The sequence below is a fragment of the Spea bombifrons genome, chromosome 11 (assembly GCF_027358695.1).
Source record: "Spea bombifrons isolate aSpeBom1 chromosome 11, aSpeBom1.2.pri, whole genome shotgun sequence".
NCBI lineage: Eukaryota > Metazoa > Chordata > Amphibia > Anura > Pelobatidae > Spea > Spea bombifrons.
The window spans coordinates 23,106,044-23,125,754 of NC_071097.1; the positions used below are offsets into that span (position 1 = coordinate 23,106,044).

The window sequence follows — 19,711 nt, forward strand, 5'->3', positions numbered from 1 at the left end:
GTCACGGCTTGGCAAGTAGTCCTGACCGTGACAAACATGATTACAGTTTCTGAAGCACACAATTTAATTGCTAATGCTATATATTTGTGTTATACCTTTAACCGAATTACATAAGCTATGTGTACCAGATGACTCCGCAGATCAACAGTTTGCTTGTCCTTCTGGCACCAAGCTGGTATATTTTTATTATTCCTGCAGGAGCTGACATGGATACTTAAACAAGCAATTGTTTTAGTGAGTCACCCTTCCCCCATCACCACTATCCTTCTCCAGCATTCATTGATGCAGAACGGTTGTGATCACAGATTGTAAACAAAGTCTTCTTTCAATGAAGCTGTCATTGGTGGCTCCATAACTGTAAACAACAAATAATTGGCTGAATGGAAAGGCTCCAAGTCATTTTTATCAGACTTTAAAACTACCGTAACAGCGTTAGAAGCAATAAATACAAAGTCTTTAGATGTGGATATAACTTTTGCTACGCCTTGAAAAATCTAATGCTAAATAAATTAGTTGCTTTAAATTTATTTTTTGGGCTCATAAATTAACTTAAATTTGTGTTTGTCATCTAAAATTGAACGAAAGGCAACAGATACAAAACATTAGAATTCTCTGTCCCATATTACAACTTCCTTCTCTTTCTAGGACTAACTCAATGTGTACCTTCCAAAACAAGCACATACTATTTTGTAGTTCCAGCTTACCTACATCATTCTCCCTCCTAACCACAGCTAGGGTATTACCCAAAAACATCAGATGGGAACTGTTGACAGAACCTGAAATTATGCTGAGGACTGCCAGCACAATAGATGGTTATCTGTGGAAGGGGAAATGTCACAACGTCTTATTTTTCCTCAATTCATTTTCTTAAGAAAAAGTATATTTAGACTTTAAGATTTCTTTATTGCTCACAATGTTTTTATTTATTTTTTTGCAAATTAATCATGTTTAGAAAGTGTACTTTGCGTCTGCATTTTCAATTACATATCAACTGTGATTAAAAAATGTCAGTTGGGTAAACCCAATGGGTTCTCAGGCTACCTGAGGATTTTCCTTTTCCCAGAGCTATCCCTCCTCTGTGGGGAGAGTTAGGGTTTAACCACAGATAAAGCATAATGTAAAATGGCTAGCACAATGTATGTGCAAAATTGTTTAGCCAATAAAGAATGTCATTTTTAACATTATATGGAGAAAACTATTCTGGCTTAGGACAGCAGGTCCAGGGGCAGGGGAGGCTAGCATTATCTGGCCAAGGGGTATCCAAAGCCAAATTGCACCCAGGCCCCTCGCCCAGCATAACTAACACATTTACACACAGACTTACTCTAACACACCCACTCACTATAACACAGAGACTCTGATACACACACTTAATAAATAATACCAAGCAGGCACAGCCTCCATGTAATGCAGTAAAAGGTACTGAGCATCTTTAAGACACAGAGTGTCAGGATATGATATCATATTCTAGCAGTGCACTGAGCAGTAAGGTTGTCAGCTGTGGAGGACACTCATTTAGTTTAATTACATGCCAAATATATATTTTTAATATATATATATTTATTTTCAGTATGTCATGTCCATGATTGTGTTAAATTGCATCATAGAACATCCTCATCTAAATGAGTCATAATATAATGACTTAAAATGTGAGCTGAACTTGTTGTTGTGCTTCCATATTGTTCTTCCATCGTTTGCTAGATGTAATTACTCTTAGTTAATAACAGGTAAGGTATATTATATGACATGGAATCTTCATGTGGCAGGAACACAATATATTGGCTGGTCAAAATATATGAGCTGGAAAAAATTCTTGGTTACCTGGTGTTGGCTCCGGCACAATATCTGGCTCAACCTGACTTACCAAGAATGGAATGACTTTGAGCTGAATCCAAGCCAACTTTGCCTCTAGTTTAGTATTTTGGTCATCATGGAAGCTCAAAAAGACTGTACTAATGTAGCATGTTAGTCCAGCTTGTCTGTGGTCTGGCTTGACCTTCGCTTGGCTCGTGTCTCACCACTAGCTTGCCCACTTCTAGTATAAATTCAGGGGTTTTTTTTTTGTACAGATCATTATTGATTATGGTTTACTCTGAGACAGCTAAAACAAGTTTTATGTAAAAGAATACGCAAAGCTTATTGAAATTACAATGTAGCTCTCAGGAGGATCACAAGATCAGTTTGCACTTTAATACTGGTGTTCCACGCTGTCTGCAGCCTAACTCGATTCCAATGATTGATTACATTCATAGTGAGAATAGGAACCTTACTCTTTGTTAATAAACGTAATATAACTTATCATGGCAGGTCCATTGAGGATTGCTAATTTTAGATGCTGTGCATGTAGTATTCTTTGCAACAATCATAACTTAAATAGATTGGGAATGACACTGGTATTATCAGTACTGTTTTACTGATGTAGCTCAATTTACTGAGACATTTCTCTGGAAATAAAAGCAGTAAAGCTCTGGAATTTATAGATTAACATGAAATGATGAAGATCTTTTTTTTTAATGTATTTTTTACCCAATGCAGTACTGAGCATAAGAAATCTCAAGGATGCAGTATAATTTGAAAAAAAAAACCCCAGCCTTTAAAAGTAACTCAGTGATTTTTAATGTTACTTTCTAGCCATTATAAAAGCTTCAGGGATGGATTTTCATGTGTTAGGAGCATCAGGCAATACAGATGGTGAGGTGTCAAGATCCCTTTGCAATTTCCCCATAAATTGAGCAATTTTCCTCATTTCTTTGAAAACGTTAGAAAATTGTAAGGAAAAAACACTTGGCTAAATAAATTGAATGAGAGAGAAATGCACATATTTTGCAGGCTCAGATGGCATTTGCCTTTCAGAACAATGCAGGTGGGCATGTAGACCTTAGGTAGACAAAGTCATTTTTTTTTAGTTACTAGTACTGCATTGAAATAAGATTTCAAAATGATTATGCTGTTTTTTTTATATAAGCCGAATCTACTAGACCAAAATCCTTATCATAATGACTTGTGGTAAACAATCGAATGGCTTAATCACCCTAATGTTAAAACTGACCAAACAATGAAAGTCCATGAAGGAAATAATTTCATTGGGCAACCTGTACAACCTTCGCATTGCCATAAAGAATCAGCTCTGTGTGTTGCGTATAGAACAATTTCATCAGACGAATGGCCAGAACTCTTACCCGTATGGGCAGTAAAAAGCGAGACCTTTAAACAGGTGCAGCTGCTCCGTTTTCCCTCCGGTGCCAAATCAAAGTAAAGAACGTGAACAGATTATGCAGTGCACTCTGAATGAAAATGATGTGAACACGCCGGTATGTCCGTTAAAACCAAAAAAGCTTTATTGATCTTCTACATAACCATATGAGCATGGTTAAGCCGAAACGCGTTAATGGGCGAAACGCGTAAAATGCGGATTCTCGTATGGTTTTGTAGAAGATCAATAAAGCGTTTTTGATTTTAACGGATGTACTGGTGTGTTCGTGTAACTCTCATTTGGAATGCACTGCATAATCGCACGTTCTTTATTTTGGTATGAGAAACAAGTCAACTAAAATATCACGACTGATAACAATGGCGAACAAAATAAAAGTAAAACCAAACGTTTTCAATTTTATATACTATATATAGAGTTCTATTTATTCATTTTTCCATGCAACTGTGTTCACGAGCCAGTCCTGCCTCACTCAAGGACAAACAGAGAAGTTGAGTATCATACCACAGTTTGCACAACACATGGCAGACATTGTCTTGGCGAGGTCTGACTAGTTATTACATCAGATGATGAGCCAAGCCATACATTTGACTTGACTTAGGCTTGAACCTTTACTGCCTTGCCTTTACACACACGGTCTTTTTATTTGTCTTACTAGACAGCCTACGAAAGACAACATAACGGTTTTGTATGACCAGTAATTGATCAATTGAGTAATTAAAATTGTTTATTAATCTCTTAATGCCACCTGAAAAACACAAGAATAATATTTAATGAACAGAAGACTGCACACTAATGAACAATTGCTAAATAATAGAGATATACCCCCAAATAGTGTACACTGTTTCCAAACATGTATTGAGAATTGTTCCATACCTTAGAAAACATCTAATATTCAACTGTTTTTCTAGTCAACTTGGGAATGAAATTGAACATATACTCTGTATGAAGATTCCAAAAGAAACACAATGCCTGTATGTATCGATGTTGTACACTCGATTAACCTCAGTAACAGCTGTCAAAAAAGGAGATGAATTTCAAATATATATTTTATGATAATGAAAATAGCAATTGTATGTAAAACTAAAGCAATAGCTTGATCTTAAATGGATCTTGTTTTCTTTAGTATTAAAAAACAGTTTTTTTTAATATGCGACTGGTTTAAAAATTAGAAAAAAATATTCATTGTTAAGATCATTTTTTGTGAAAAAGTAGCATTTCTGAAAAGACAGTGTTATATTGTCTATAGAGGTTTAAGAAGAGAAGAACAGGTATGAGATCACAGATGTTTAGTAACAGATGGACACTGGAGCACACGCTATCACCTTACAACAGGCAAAGCATCCATGACAATCAGATAACAACTCAGGCTATTTTGTAAGCAGCTCTTTTAACATTTAAATGGAATGCAGCACAACGAACATAGGACCGTACCCATTGATGTCTTAATGACTTACTACGTATATACATTATGCATGATGTAACAGCCATTCAGTGTATGAGTAATGTGATATAAAGCATACGGTGTATTTGTTATTAACAGTGTTTGTAATGTTTAAATCATGTGTGCGTGACTGTAGTCTCATTCGTTTGCTTTTGTAGAACAAAAATAAATCAGCTTCAGGTGAATAAAAAGAAGAAATGACTTCTACTTGCAAAGTGCATGATAATTTTAGTATAATTCCACTCATTATCTGCAAATTATAAATAATTTCAAGTTATTGTAGTATATAATTTGATGTCAGTTATATCTTACGGCATGTAATAGTATTTGCTGGACTGCTTGTACCTTATTCATTAAAAGAAAATAACCCGAAGAGGTCCCTGCAGGTGGAAATGCTCATTTATTTATTTATACGTTTCGTGGTACGCTCTGTTAGCATTCATTTGTGAACATATGAAGAATTATGCATGTGTGGTTTCATCTATAATTCTTATTTTTATAATAATCTGCAGATATGATGATTAAAGTACAGTTGGCAAAATGCCACATTTTAAAAATTTAATTAAAAGCTTTAGTATCTTTATAATCTTATAGCACAACAGTCCTATAAGATTATAAACAGTGCAAGGTCCAATACAGGGTCCAAGTATATGACACTTTATATATACCTTGTATTAGTGAAATTGATATCAGATGTATATCTATCTATCTATCTACCCAAAACATTACCAATACTGATTCAGACTTTTCAATATGGCTGCTTGGATGCTGCGAATTCATTCAAACACTTCAATATTTCATTCTTGATCTAGGGAATTGTGGATAGGCACGGACTTGTGTGTGGCAGACCGAGCAGGGGCTTTTTTTAGCTTTTATCTATATGCCATCAAACCTGTGCCAGGGCACCTATGTTTGGAAGAAAGTGTGATGGGGGGCATTATGTAACATTGTGGTTACTTGGAATTAAAAACACAATATTTTTTTGTTTTTAAGTTTTATCGTTATTTGTAATATATGTTGACATGTATATCATATACATCAGCAATATCAAAAGTAATTAATCTACAGGTATAGAAAGAATGAAAACTCATTTCTAAATCACAAGGTCAATTTGGAATCGCAATGTTCATGGGAAACAGATGGCTCTTCTCTCTCCTTTAGAATAAAAGTGTCTTTCTTTTCTCCTTGATCGTATAACAGTAAAACATCAGATTACTGGGGAAAGAGGAAAATAAATCTTCTTAGAGAACATTTTCTCAGAGTTTAGAAGGTCTCACTTTATGTTTTCTTTTTGTTATTTTCTTAATGATTTGATAAACTACTCCGCAGTAATGAGTCACTTTGAATTAAAAGCCTTCTTTCTTCTTTAGTTCATTGACATTTTTCTAAGCTGTTTATGCTGGGAAAAAAAAAGTCTCTTTTGTAATAATCAGAACACCAACCACTTACTTCATCTTAATGTTTGCCTCATATCAGTGATGTTGATTCTGGGTTTTGATATAGAGACATTTTTAAGGTCATATCATGGTTTCTCCTTGAAATGTAAGAAATGCATTAGAGTAATGGACTAGCCTATGAAAACAATTGTTGTGACCCCTTGAATGCCGAAGGGTTTTTATAGTGCTTTGCTTTGTATGTGATCAGTGTCAGATGCTTTATTTAGTTTTGACTTTTACCAGAATACTCTCTTCTTGAGACAGAATAATTGTATTAAATTACAGGCTCTGGAGAACAGACACACTTTACTCCTAAAACTATGTATAACATAGCATCGATTTTTTCATTTTCTATTTTCTATATATAATATATTAAAATGCCCAAGATTACCAATTATATGTAACATTTGTTTTTCCCACAGCTTTCTGCAAATGCAAAGTTAATTATAATACAACATGCAAGATTCACACATTTTAAAAGTTGGCTTGTTTCTAGTGTGATACTACTAATGCTTTCTCTGTCTAAAAGTGGAACTTTATAAATCAATTATTTTTATATCAACTTGGTTTCTTTGCCAAATAAAATTTACTTCTTGTAAAGTTAAAATAAGAATAAAGTTTAAGCAATTTTCTCTGTGTTAACTTCACTCCGGTGACAATTAACTGTTTTCGTTTTTCTTCCTTTATCTTCTTTATTTCTTTCAGTGGAATACCTAAATCTTATTACTTAGAATTATATCTTTGTGTAACATTGCATTAGTGTGAGTTAAAAACCTCTAGGTCTTTTATTTATAGCGAACAATACAAGCATTCTAGTAGAATGAAAATAATAATTCTGTATCCAAACTCCCATAAAATGAGTATAAAATATTTCACTTCAAAACAAAATATTTGTGGAAACAAACATGTTTACGAAATATGGATCTTTCAAAAAGCGCTAAAGAGTTAAAAGAATGGGTTTTGTGTCTCCTTAGAAAATAGGAGATCCGTGGCCATCTCAGTAACAACCATTCACTTACAGCCATGGATATGTACCAGAAGACCAAACATGTGTGTTAACGTCTTACATCTTAATCTGTTTTTGGTATGAGAAGATCTAGATTATCTTCACCTCTTCCATTTAAAGGCATTAACCCCTTAATGACAAAGCCCGTACATGTACGGGCTCAAAATGCATTGTTTTCAATGGGTTTTGGGACTGCCCATTGTCCTTAAGGGGTTAAAAAATATCATAAAAATGCAATAGATTTCATTCAAAGAGTTAAAAAAGGATAGCGTTTAAGTAGCTCACCTAATATACTCTATTCTGTAATAACTCTCTTAATCTATATTCTTGTATGCATGCTATGTCTCTGAAAGAATTATTATATTCTTTATTTTCTTTTCTTCCATAACTCTTTTCTGCTTCCATTGATGAATATACTTTTTGACTGCAGACTGGCAATACGAGGGTAAGATCTGGGAGCTGAAAGTCCTGAACATTGCTTGTCTGTTATTCATTTTCATTCTCTTTATAACATTATTCAAATTCTGCTCATTCTCTTCAATTAGATCCTTTTGATCACAATTAAAAGCCAATTATAGTTGTTTTTGTTGTGAAGCTTTAATTACAATGGTTCCCTTGTAATCATCACTTTATGATTTTTATTTTGTTTACAATTTCCATAATATTGTCCTAGCCATGGAGGACCTCAACTTCACAACCATTTCCACCTCAGACTTTGGAAAGAGGCTTAAAAAAATCATGTTTTTGAAATCTCTGTTAAATATAAAAAAAATCACATCTTGGACATGGGGCAAAGGGTAGCTCTGAGGACATTAGACGCTTTTGGTGTTTCCATGTGACCAGTTCGATGTTGTGGTGTGGCTGTTGCTTGACAATTTGCATTCTAGGACACAGGCAATCCAAAATACTGAGAATTGTGCTCACTGCGCCATTGTGGTAATGCTAGTAAACTTTGTGAACCATTCTGTGCAGTCATTAGAGTGCATTTGCTTTATTAAACAAGGACTGGATATCAATATCTCCATCCCCTGCAAACTTGACCACTCCAGTAACATTGCTTCGCTCTTAAGGTAATGAGACACCTAGTCATTAAATTAATGAGATAATTTTTCTCACCCTATAGATTGTAAACTGGCAAGAACGGGTCCCCCGGCAACCATAGTGGCAATAGATGAAGAAAGCAGAAATGGTAAGCCCATCAACTTATTTTTTTCTTTTCCTGCAATTATAATTTGCTTTTCAAGAGGCATTTTCAATATACTCGACTTTATATTTGCATTTTTTTTTTGTCCATATAACATTCTGAGTTATAGTACTTACAAGCCAAGTGATGTAAAATATTTATGTAGGATCCATTAAAAGAAAGCATACTTGTTATTCTCCATAATTAATTCCTCGTCTAAGCAACACTAGAGTTGCTAGTGAATCGTTTATCCTGGAATTAGCCACACTATAGCCTCTGGGTATAAAATTCTGCATTTTTTGTTAAACGTGAGCAGATTGAATTACAAGACTAAATTGACCAAATCTTTAATTCTGTAGATAAAAACTTGCTAGAATAGTAAAGAGTGGTTTTACACAGAACAGCGCATTCACTTACGTTTTATGAGGATTTAAATGTGTACTGCTAAGTGGGTTGTATTTGAAAGAACTCATAAATGTTCATATACGCGCCAGCTAATCAATATGTGACTGTTGTGGTGAAGGAGTTGAATAAGACATAATGGCGTTGTTGAGAAGGCAAAGAAATACTATATTGTATTCGAAGGATATTTTATTTCTGCATTAAGTGATCCTTTAAAATAAAGAGCGGACCTAAACCAATAATGGGTGCTAAAAGACAATACCATCACCTGAACACAGGCCCGGACTAGCCATTTGGCAAACCAGGCAAATGCCCTATGACCCTTAGGCTAAGGGCTCTGCACACTTACCTTTAATTCCACGTCGCAGATTCAGTCCTTTAGTGTGCGACCGCCTGCATAGTGTGCAGCTATGCATATTCAGCAAGGAGCCACACATACGTCGCTTATCGGCCACTGGTTCTTAAGTGCCACGGCAGGTTTTAATCCCTAGGGTGGCCCTGTTTGAATATATAAAACATTCTACTTTTTAAAGTGTCATCATCAACTGGGTTTTAGCAAATAGAAGAATGCAAACACTAATTGCTAAAAATATGTTGACTATTTTGTGACTGTCCAGTGTTATTAATTTATCATAAAAATATTTTTCCAAGTTTTTATCATTCTACATGGCTGGATTTTCCATATGATTTGACTCGTGTTCTTCCTTGTTTTTAAGTCAACTACAGTAGTGGTTTAGATTGCTGATTTTCAACTTGTGGTCCCCCTTAGTAGGTAGGAAAGGAATTGAGACACCTCCCACAAATGCAGGCTGAAAATAACCTTTATATATATATGCCCATATTCCCTGCTTCTAACAAAACAACTTTGAGGACAAAATATTCACGGTTGCCATGATAACAAGATTATTATAAGTGTTATGTTATGGCTGATTGGTGTATAATATATCCTGTCAACTCCTGCTTTACCGAACAAACTTTTTGATTCCTTTATACTATTGGATCACTTTTTTAAAATTGTCATACTGTCATCCAGTCCTAAACGATGTAAACGTGTCAGTTGTACGACCAAGCTATAAGAGTTTTGTGTATATTCAAGTACTTCGTTCCATCAGTTGTACCGTATTGGTAATCAATATATGCAAGTCTATTGTGCCTGCATATGGACTTTACTTATAGATAGCAGCCCTGACTTATACAGGGAGACATCTGAAACTGCAACGTAGCACTTGGCTAAAATATGTATTTATGGGAGAATATTAGAAGTCATTTTAATATATTGATAGACTAGAATATTAAATGGAAGCTAAATTTAAAAAGCATTGACAAAAACCTAGATTTATCACATTATGTTCCAGTAAGCTTCTTTTATCTGCATACCCAGAGGCGACCATTGTTGTCAGTCGTGACATTTTAATGACTTTCTCAACTCAAACACCGCACTGGGCTGATTTTTTTAGGACTGTGCTAATGAAGTCCATTCCTCCATAGGCTTTTAATAGTCGGTGTCCAGCTAGGTGATAAAGTCGTTTTAGTGTTTAGCACAGGCAGCATTATGAGGAGTCACTCAAAAATCAAAACTTTAAAATCAAAAAAAAAATTAAAAAGCACAGTGTTTTTAATCTGGTAGTAGCAATGAAATAAGTAGTGGGCATTTTCCTTTAAGGATAATGGAAACTGCATCCTGGTCAGTATTGGAAAATGTATTTGTAGTTATTTTTCCAAAAACAAAATTATTGTTGTAATTTTAACAATCCTTGGATAGATACAGAAATGAGTTTTTGTAACGGTAATGTTGCTAGGCTTCCCGGAATTCTTTAGCAAAGTAAATAATTTGGTCACATTGACACAAGTTCATACATTAATCGAAGACTTGAAATGTGTTCATCTGCTAAAGTCTGATAGCTTTTGTCCCGAAAGATTATATAAAGGAAACCCATTTAAAATTAGTTTAGAAATCCTATTTTATTAGAAGACCCAGAAAAGTGACCCAGCATAAATGCCAATTTATTGTAAGAAAGGGTGCGTTATTGTCACAAACAGATTGTACATGTATCTTGATCTTGTAGAAATGATTTAACGCTAGTTATTGTTAGACTCACACAGTTTGCTTTGTATAAAATAGTTTCAAGGCTGTGTGTGCAAATAAAACTCGAATATGCCTCGTAATCACCAGTCCAGCCCCGTAGCTCTCATATGAAGACATATTTTCAGTAACTAAAACCGAACAAATGTTTAATAAAAATAAACATTTCATTATGCGTTGAAAAACAGAAACATAAAGCAAGCGGTAAGGAACGTAAATGTACCTCCTTGCAGATTTTGTATTGAACAGAACAAAAGAGCAATGACAATATTGTGGAAAACCAGTGTAAGAATATTAGGACACATATCATATGTGTGCTGGAAAAAAGTCGATAACATGTTCGTACATACAATATAGCAGTATAAGCCCCAGAAAAGATTGATTCTTTAGACGTTTATGGCTTATATTTTGTCTTAAGAAATGTGGCTGTATATCTTATTCTACGAATATAGGTAGCATACATATTTTAGATGTAATGTGATATAATGTGTAATACATGTATTGGTTATATATTTGCTTTTCCCATGTGCAGATAAATATCTGATGCTAATTGGGTGATTGGTTACACAAAAGGCCTTTCATATACCCATAGTCTTACTTACCACTAGTCATGTCCAGTGGTGGCTTGACGAATGTTGCATAGGTGAGGGGTCTAACAAGATCCCCATGTGTTCATGCACATAAAAGTGCTTCTGTTGATCTCAGTAGGAGAGCTTTTCTATCTAGAATCATCAGACCATGAGGAAGAGGGCAGCTCACAGAGTGTTTTAATATGCATCCTTCTCTAGTTGGACTGTCCCTTTAGGAACTGATGACATTTTTCTGATAGTCTCTTCACTTGTGCCAACTTGTTGTTTTGGGATAACAAGTCACATCTCCTGCAATCAGTGTTATAAAGACAGGGCAGATCAGAATCACAAGAATCATGTAGTTGGCAGATTTACAATAAAAAGTCCTTATCAAGATAAATGGTTTAACAGAATTTCAACAATGCTGATGGTAGAAATGACGTAAGGTCATGCTCTTCATCTAACAGGCAAACTTTAAACTTAATACACTCTTTGATGAAATTGATTTTTTTCCCATTCCCCTTAGTTATAGATTGTGGGGAAACATGAGTTATAGAGAGATTATAATTCACATTCTTTTTTACACTGAATAACCTTGGTCAAGTCGAGCTTGGTCGCTGTAGCAATGTCACTGATAATCTGATTAAGAAAAATCAAATATATCATTCTAGAAATGCATCAAAGAATACTGTCCTTTAAGTCCTGGTTTAACATTTAAATAATTACACACGTATACAAATATTGTAAAACATATTTACAGGGAGAAGCAGCTTCAAGGATTAAGGGGCCTCCATACCAACGGGCAAGTTAAATCTTAAATTTAAGCTTTTTTTACTTAAACATGTAACATGTAATCTCTGATGAATTCTAATGTTGCAAAAGCAGGGTTTTATTTTTCTTAAGGGTGCCTCGTTCTTAATAGGATTTATTTTCTGCCCATTTATCAAACTCTTAATATAGGCTGAATCTGAAGCAGAATTACTGAGCGATACGGTATATTCATGCCCACTTATTTCAATTTAGACAAACAGACCATTGAAGCAAAACAAATATAAAATATATGGGAACGTTAAAGATGCGTAATAATAATGAATAGTTAAAACAAATGTTTAAGGTTAATAGAGTCCGTAATAAAAAAAGTCTACCATGCATAATATAAATCTTCTCAAATAAGTAGTAGAAGTATTATTAAACACTCATCTACAGACACCAGACAAGCCAGAAGGCTTGTTTTCCCTCAGAAATCTCATGGTGCTGCCACAACCACAAGGGATTCTGGGTAGGCGCATGCAAATAAGGTTAACAATTATAACCTTTGCCTCTATATCCACTTTATACATGGATCCCTTGAAAGTAATTCCCCGCTGTACAAGCCAGCCTTCAGACAAAACTCGGGTAAGAGGTGCAGTAGCCAGATCACCGCTCATGGACAGCTGTTTCGTCCTTAATGGAACTCATCAGCATGAGGTTGTGATACTGGCTTAATACTTGAGGCTTGGGGTAGCCAAGAAATACCATTACATAAGTTATGGTGGGTAAAGGTGATGGAAACTCTTCCACCTTAACCTTATTTCGCATGCACCTACCCAGAATCCTTTGTGGTTGTGGCAGCTCCATGAGATTTCTGAGGGAAAAACAAGCCTTCTGGCGTGTGTGGTGTCTGTAGATGAGTGTTTAATAATGCTTCTACTACCCCTTAAATTTAAGTGGAAGGGTTTCCATCACCTTTACCCACCATAACTTATGTAACGGTATCTCAAAGAAGTACAAAGCAGGAGTGAGTTTTCTGAGATGCAGATTTTTACTAGGTTAAAGGTTAAAGCAACAAAGAGGCTTTTTATTTTGCTTGCTTTATGGCCAAGATCAACTCTGTACCCCACTAACCTCTGTCCAAACACATAAGCTCTTAATATATTCAGTGAACGCTAGCACGGAATACGTTGTAACTGGCATGTAAGCAAACAGCTGTCTTTTGAATGGGTTTGTGCTTCCCACTGAAGAAAGAGATAGAAGAAATACAATAATTCATGATATACAGTAGATTTCTTTTTTGTCCAATCAAGCACATCACATGGAGTGTTAAAGATTGTGCTTAATGTGTTTCTGCAGTTGTCTGAACATCACAATGTAGCTTTATTTTCGTAGTTGAACAGTGTGTGGTATACATACTCATTACATTTTGGAGGCGCAGTGAGTATTAAATAGCACATCCAGTGGAATATCAGTGGGGAGCAACCACATAAATAAAAATCTCTGCTTGTCTACTTCTAATAGGTTTAGGGAAGCATGCCTTTTTCTTTTTATTGAGCCGTATGCTAATCTTTAGAGTAATCTTGTCATTTAATTGGTGTATCGATCCTTGCATCCTGCTGTCATACTTCTACTTACTTCCATGTAAAAGAACAAGGATATACATAAGTTATGCATCCACCTGCGTAGATATTTTATTTTGGAGAGGTGAAGCTTTTCTTTTGTTATTTGTTATGTTTGGCTTCAGGCTGCAAAATGAGGAACATTATCAACATTTTACATAATTGTTTAGGTTATTATGTTTCTGTGAAAGTGATGGTTATTTCGATGTTACAATTGTTTTTTTACTATAAACACACTAATATCTGGAATTTTCTTTTTTCCCCTTTTTATTTGTATTGTCTTCAACACTTTATTGGTTAATTCACAAAAATTTGAGTGAATGCCTGTTGGCGAAATAGTAATAGTACACTTATAAAGGTTTTAAGACAAACTCAAAGTCAGGCTGTTCCAACTAAAAAATGTAACCTCACCACATCAGGCCCCCTATACTTATTAGTGAAAAGACTCTAAGTGTGCTTTAACAAAACAAAACCCAATATAATCTGCGTGTGCCACCTTTACGGTTGTTGACATGTGTCATTCATGTGGCTTCATAATAACACCAACCACTCATGCTCACAATTACAGGTATTTAGATTTTTTTAATTCATTAATGTAGATTAGCAACATCTTTCTCCCAGGGATGCAAATCCAAGAATTGCTGTATGCCACAGATCCTGTTAATTGCTAGTGAGCATTAAACATAAGAAAGCCTTCTACCACACAGTAGAAGGTGAAGCTGTACACAGAAGTACAGCTTCACAGCCTCTTTTATTTTCTTTTTTCTGCTTGTTATGTTTTGTTGAGTTCTGGGATTTCTTCACTAAAGAGAGCGTTGACAGGAAAGTTTAAACTGTCTCACTTATTTCACTTCACTGTTCATTATGAAAGGCCAACACTGGCAAGTTCCCCCTGCAAGATGGCCCTGTATAATGAATAATTCAATAGGTGAGGAGACTTTGAAGAAATCTCACGGATCTAAGTATGCATTGTACCGCGCTACGGAATTTTATGGCACTATATAAAACAATAAATGATAATTATTGTAAAAAAAAGAAACCCTTCAGGTTACGAGCACAGACCAGTCAACAGTATCTCTAACTATGTTAAAAATTAGCCTGTCTGTAAAATACAGTGCTAATTAACCGGGGGAAACATATTTGTTTTATTTCTTTAGTATTTTCATCATGCATAGTTTGCCTTAAACTGTGTTTCTCTGAGTAAGTGTAAACCAACTACCGTATTTGCTCGATTATAAGACAAGGTTTTTTTCAGAGCAAATGCTCTGAAAAATACCCCTCGTCTTATAATCGAGGTCGTCTTCTAATCAGACCTCAAAATGTCCGCTGGGGCCATGCTACTTACCGCGATGGTCGCGAGCAGCAGGAGAACAGGAAGCTAGAAGAGTGTCACATAACTCTGCCTCCCCCTCCTTCCAATGGGGGCGGGGCCAGAGTAGTTACACGCACAGCCGGGTCCCTGCAGAAGTCTTCGAGTGATAGATCTGCAGTTCAGGTAAGGGGGTGGGGGAGGGATTTTGAGCATTGAACAAGTATGTGTGATTAATGGAATGAATGAGTATTTAAATGTTTGTGAATGAGTGTGTGTTAGTATGGATGTGTAAGGGTGGTGGTAGCATGGCATAGGGAGGCTGTACTCACACTCCTATCATCCTCAGGTTCCAGCATGTACTGGCTGCCTTGGCTGTTAGCAGTTATATATATATATATATATATATATATATATACATCCAGAAATGCCTTTTAACCCCCTATATGCCACTCTGCCCCATGATATGCCTTTTAACAGGCATATCATGGGGCAGAGTGGCATATAGGAGGGTATAAGACATTTCTGGAGGCAGAGTGGCATATAGAGGGCTAAAAGGCACATCATGGGGCAGAGTGGCAAATAGGGGGTATAAGGCATTTCTGGGGGCAGAGTGGCAACCCTGGGGGCAGATGTGCATAACTGGGGGGGCAGGTTGGCAAATAAAAGGAAATACATTTTTTTTTCTCAATCATAGCTTTTATTAAATATGAAAATATTGTTTACATGAATTAATATTTACTGGTAAAACCTTTTTCCTATAGGGTAGTCTTATATTCAGGCTTTTTGTTTTTTTCCTAAATTAATATTTAGATTTTGGGGGGTCGTCTTATAATCAGGGTCGTCTTATAATCGAGCAAATACGGTATATGATTGCCACTCAATATCATATGCACTACTCTATATGATTGCCATCCAAATCTTACTACAGCAAAATTATCAAAATTATGTTCCATCATCAGCATTAAAAGTTAAAAAAAAACATCTAAATAACTTAATTACTAATCATGTGTTACTTAACAGCTCCTCTGTAGAACACCACTTGTTCCTAAAACATATAGTGGTGTACATGATTTAATAGAAATGTTCAATGTTCATTCTGTAAGGCTAAAGGAAATAGTTATTTTTCTTTAGATTCAAAGTGCTTCTTAAAGAACACAAGCAAATAAATAGCAGTAATGATTTCCCTTTGTGCGCTTAAATCAGTATTGAACTCAAATCCGTTAGAGCTGTAATGGCTATGGAGTTTCTAGCAAGACTGTTAATGCCTTAAAATGAGTCATTCTTTTTAAGTGGTGGTCCTTTTTGGATGCTATGCTTTTTTATCACTAAAACAAGTGCAGAAACAGCAAAATTCACATATTTTGTTTAATAAAAGTACCTCTCAAACATCTCCCCACAAGCTATTCTATTGATTTTCAAGCTTTTGACCCGTACAAACCTTTAGAGATAAAAGTATTACAAATGGCCAATGACATGCCATTATCTTCTGTCTGATTTTCTTCTGATCTCCTCTGTCTGATTATGTTGTCATATTTTTTTTATAACACTGACTTTTAGATAGGGATGAATCTTGTGAAAGAATCTGTTCTGTCAGTATGAAGCATTCACTAATATGCAAGATACTTAAGTGCATGCAAGTACAATTTTGTGAGCTGCGGGAGAAGGCATCAGAGTTGAATGACAACTGTCATGCCCTTACTTTCAACTCCCTACCCCTATAAGAAATTAAATATAATACAAAAAAAATATTTTATTAAAAATAAACTGTGTTCCACTAGACCACTTGTTCATCAAGGTGGCTTATGGTCACTCTACACAAGGGGTAGGGGGTAACAGAATTGAAACCTGGAGGCATAGAGAGCCTACCTATACCCCCATTCACTTCCAGTCAGTGCCCAGTGTTTAGAATATAATAAAATACCATTGGGAGGCAGAGAGATCATCCTGTGGCTCCACCTAGTCACCCTTCTGTGTCATTGGGATGTGTGTTAAAGTTACCTGTTGGAAGGAAGAGGTTAAGTTAGGACAAAAAAGTTAACAAAAATCCCTACCTAACCCTCTAACACCTCAATATCTATGAGGTAGGGGTGAAACCCATCCAGTATCAGAAGAGTAGAAATGATGGAATGTGTATATCCATCTTATTACATTTAACAGATTCTTTGCGTGACATCGTTGGTGGCTTTCATGTCATCTCACAAGATAAAATATGCACGTTGCCTTCTTTTTTCAACTCACTTTAAGTGTTTGTGTCACTACATTTACCTCCTGAACTTCCGAAAAGCTCCTCATGGCCCGTGAAGCCATCTGAAAACTCTCTATGCAACCAACATGGCTGCCGCGATGGTTTCATACAACTCCTTCTTAAAGATACAGGCTCCAAATGTGTTCCACACCTCGTTCCTACCCCAGAGGCAGGGTTTTTGATCAGGAACGCTGTCCTGAGGATATCTATGCATTGCCTGAGATGGTGTCTTTTGCATTTGGGGGGATGTTATTGATCTATCTGATTTAGCAGCTGCTGACCACTGCTTGATTTTGACCATCCTGCTCGCCCCAGTGCAGACCTTGGCTAGGTCCTCGTTTTAAGCTCCTTACAGTGAGACACATCTCTTTGTGTACCATGTGTCTAAAGGAAACTAACCTGGTCACTAGACACTGCCTGTGGGTTTGTACCTGGCTTCCAGGTACCTGCATTGTGGGTCCTCCTCATATTACAGTGTGTGAGTGGAGTATTAATTTGTGTCTGAGTAGACAATAGTTCATTGCAAGTTCGGCTTTAGCCTGACTCATGTAAAGAGGGAATTCAAACATGCATACAGCTATCATGAATCTAAGGCATGACCAAGGACTGATTAATGTCCATGTCTTTACATCAGGAAATATTTGCAGACTAGATGGGCTGACTGTTTTTCATCTGCTGTCAAATTGTATGTTTCTAAGAAAAAAGTTAGCAAGGTATCAGAGATACAGGTAATAATTGAAGTTGCATAGAAGATTAGTCAGAGATAAGCAAATGTAAAATCTAGCACATAGCCTGTGATAAGGTTAGGTTGAAGACAGGAATGATCTCAAAACAAACTAGAGTCTGGCACAGATTAATCTATTGCAGACAAGTAGCTAGAGAATAAATCCTTATTCAAGCACAGGTGGACATAAATGTTAGGCTTTCATTGTCTTGATTGCTCTAATAGTCTATAGGGACAACTTGTTTTCAATACATCAATAAACTATAAGAAAAAAAACTTTAGTGGCCTGCAGCATGAGAACAAGTCTGAGTACATCCAGACAAAAATAATCTTTATATTGTTTACTTGGCAATTTTATAGATAAAGTAATTTAACCCCTTAATGACCAATGACGTGCCAGGGGCACTGCAGCCAACAACGCAGGTCAATGGAGCCCAACTTCAAATAACATAAAAAAAAAATTCAAAATAGAGTAGTTATATGTAACCATGGCACCATAAGGGGAACAATCAAGTTCCATGGATTTTTTTGTGAGCATGTCCTAAAACTGGTGCTAGAGATCCTGGCTTGGAAAGTGTTAAAATATGAAATACCATTTGAAGTTTTTTTTTTTTTTTACATATAAGGTTTGATAAGGGATACATTATATTAGCTGGCTTCAAAGATGTCCCAAATAGGACACCTGCAAGATGACCAGATGACAAAATTCCAAGTTGAAAAATGCACACCTCACAAATGTGGCATTTTAGCCCCCAAACAACGTGAAAAATGTATGGGGTCCCCCCCCATTTTTTTACCATTGTTTTTGGTAAATTAGAAGATATGATCAAAATAATGATATCTATAGAAAGCCCTTATTGTTCTGAGAAAAATTATGGGTACATTAAGCAAGAAAGAAGAAAATTACAGCTAGACACAAACACCATAGAAACTTTAAAACAGCCTCTGTCACAAAGGGTACAACAAAGAAACAGCCTAGTCCTTAAGGAGTTAAAATGATATATCCACAGATGACTGTAAATAATTGTATTATTGTTTCTTCTTTGATTTATTCTAGGTAACTTTATAATTAACACAATAATGCTCCAACAAGCACAATTGCACAATTGTCTTCCCTTTTCATTGGCATTCATTTTTATTTATTTTTGCCTTGGTTTTTACATACATTTGTTTTTAATAATGTGACTTACAATAGGCATGCATCCTTGTTCATCAGCCTTCCACCTTCTTTTGCTCTCAATAATTTGATGAAATATGGAACCTCATGCTGTTAGCCTAGTTGTAGGCTATAAAATTCCAACTGAACTTGGTCTTCTGATCTGGGTGTGTTTCCTTTAGGTCAACCTGTGGATGGAAGTCATTGTCCAACACAATAATTGTACATTAGCATACCTGGGAACTCTGGTGGTTTGGCCAAGAGTCTACGGGTAAGGCAGTGCTTCCCTGGGCCTTTGAGTTGTTCTCTTCCTTCTCTGGAATAGCGAGAAGCATTTGGCCATGCCCACTATGTCTACCTATTCCCATCCTACGCCCAACAGATTTAATGCTATTTGGTTCTAGCCCTGCTCATTGTACAGTTAACCTTGTCCTTATCTGTGACTATCCCTGCCTTGCAAAGCCACTTCATTAGATAAGAGAGAGCTTTGGCCAGGGTTGATTAGCAGTGACACACACACACTAACACTATAGACTTCAACATACATACACACACATTCTCTTCCTTT

The 19,711-nt window shown here is 35.9% G+C and overlaps 1 protein-coding gene across 1 annotated transcript in view; it reads left to right on the forward strand.

Annotated features, from left to right (window-relative positions):
* PCDH15 (protocadherin related 15) overlaps nt 1-19,711 on the forward strand; it is a 280,874-nt gene that overhangs the window by 61,655 nt on the left and 199,508 nt on the right. Inside the window, exon 3 of the mRNA XM_053451264.1 lies at nt 8,221-8,286. Within this exon, the coding sequence (XP_053307239.1) occupies nt 8,221-8,286 (66 nt within the window). The remainder of the gene's footprint in view (nt 1-8,220; nt 8,287-19,711) is intronic.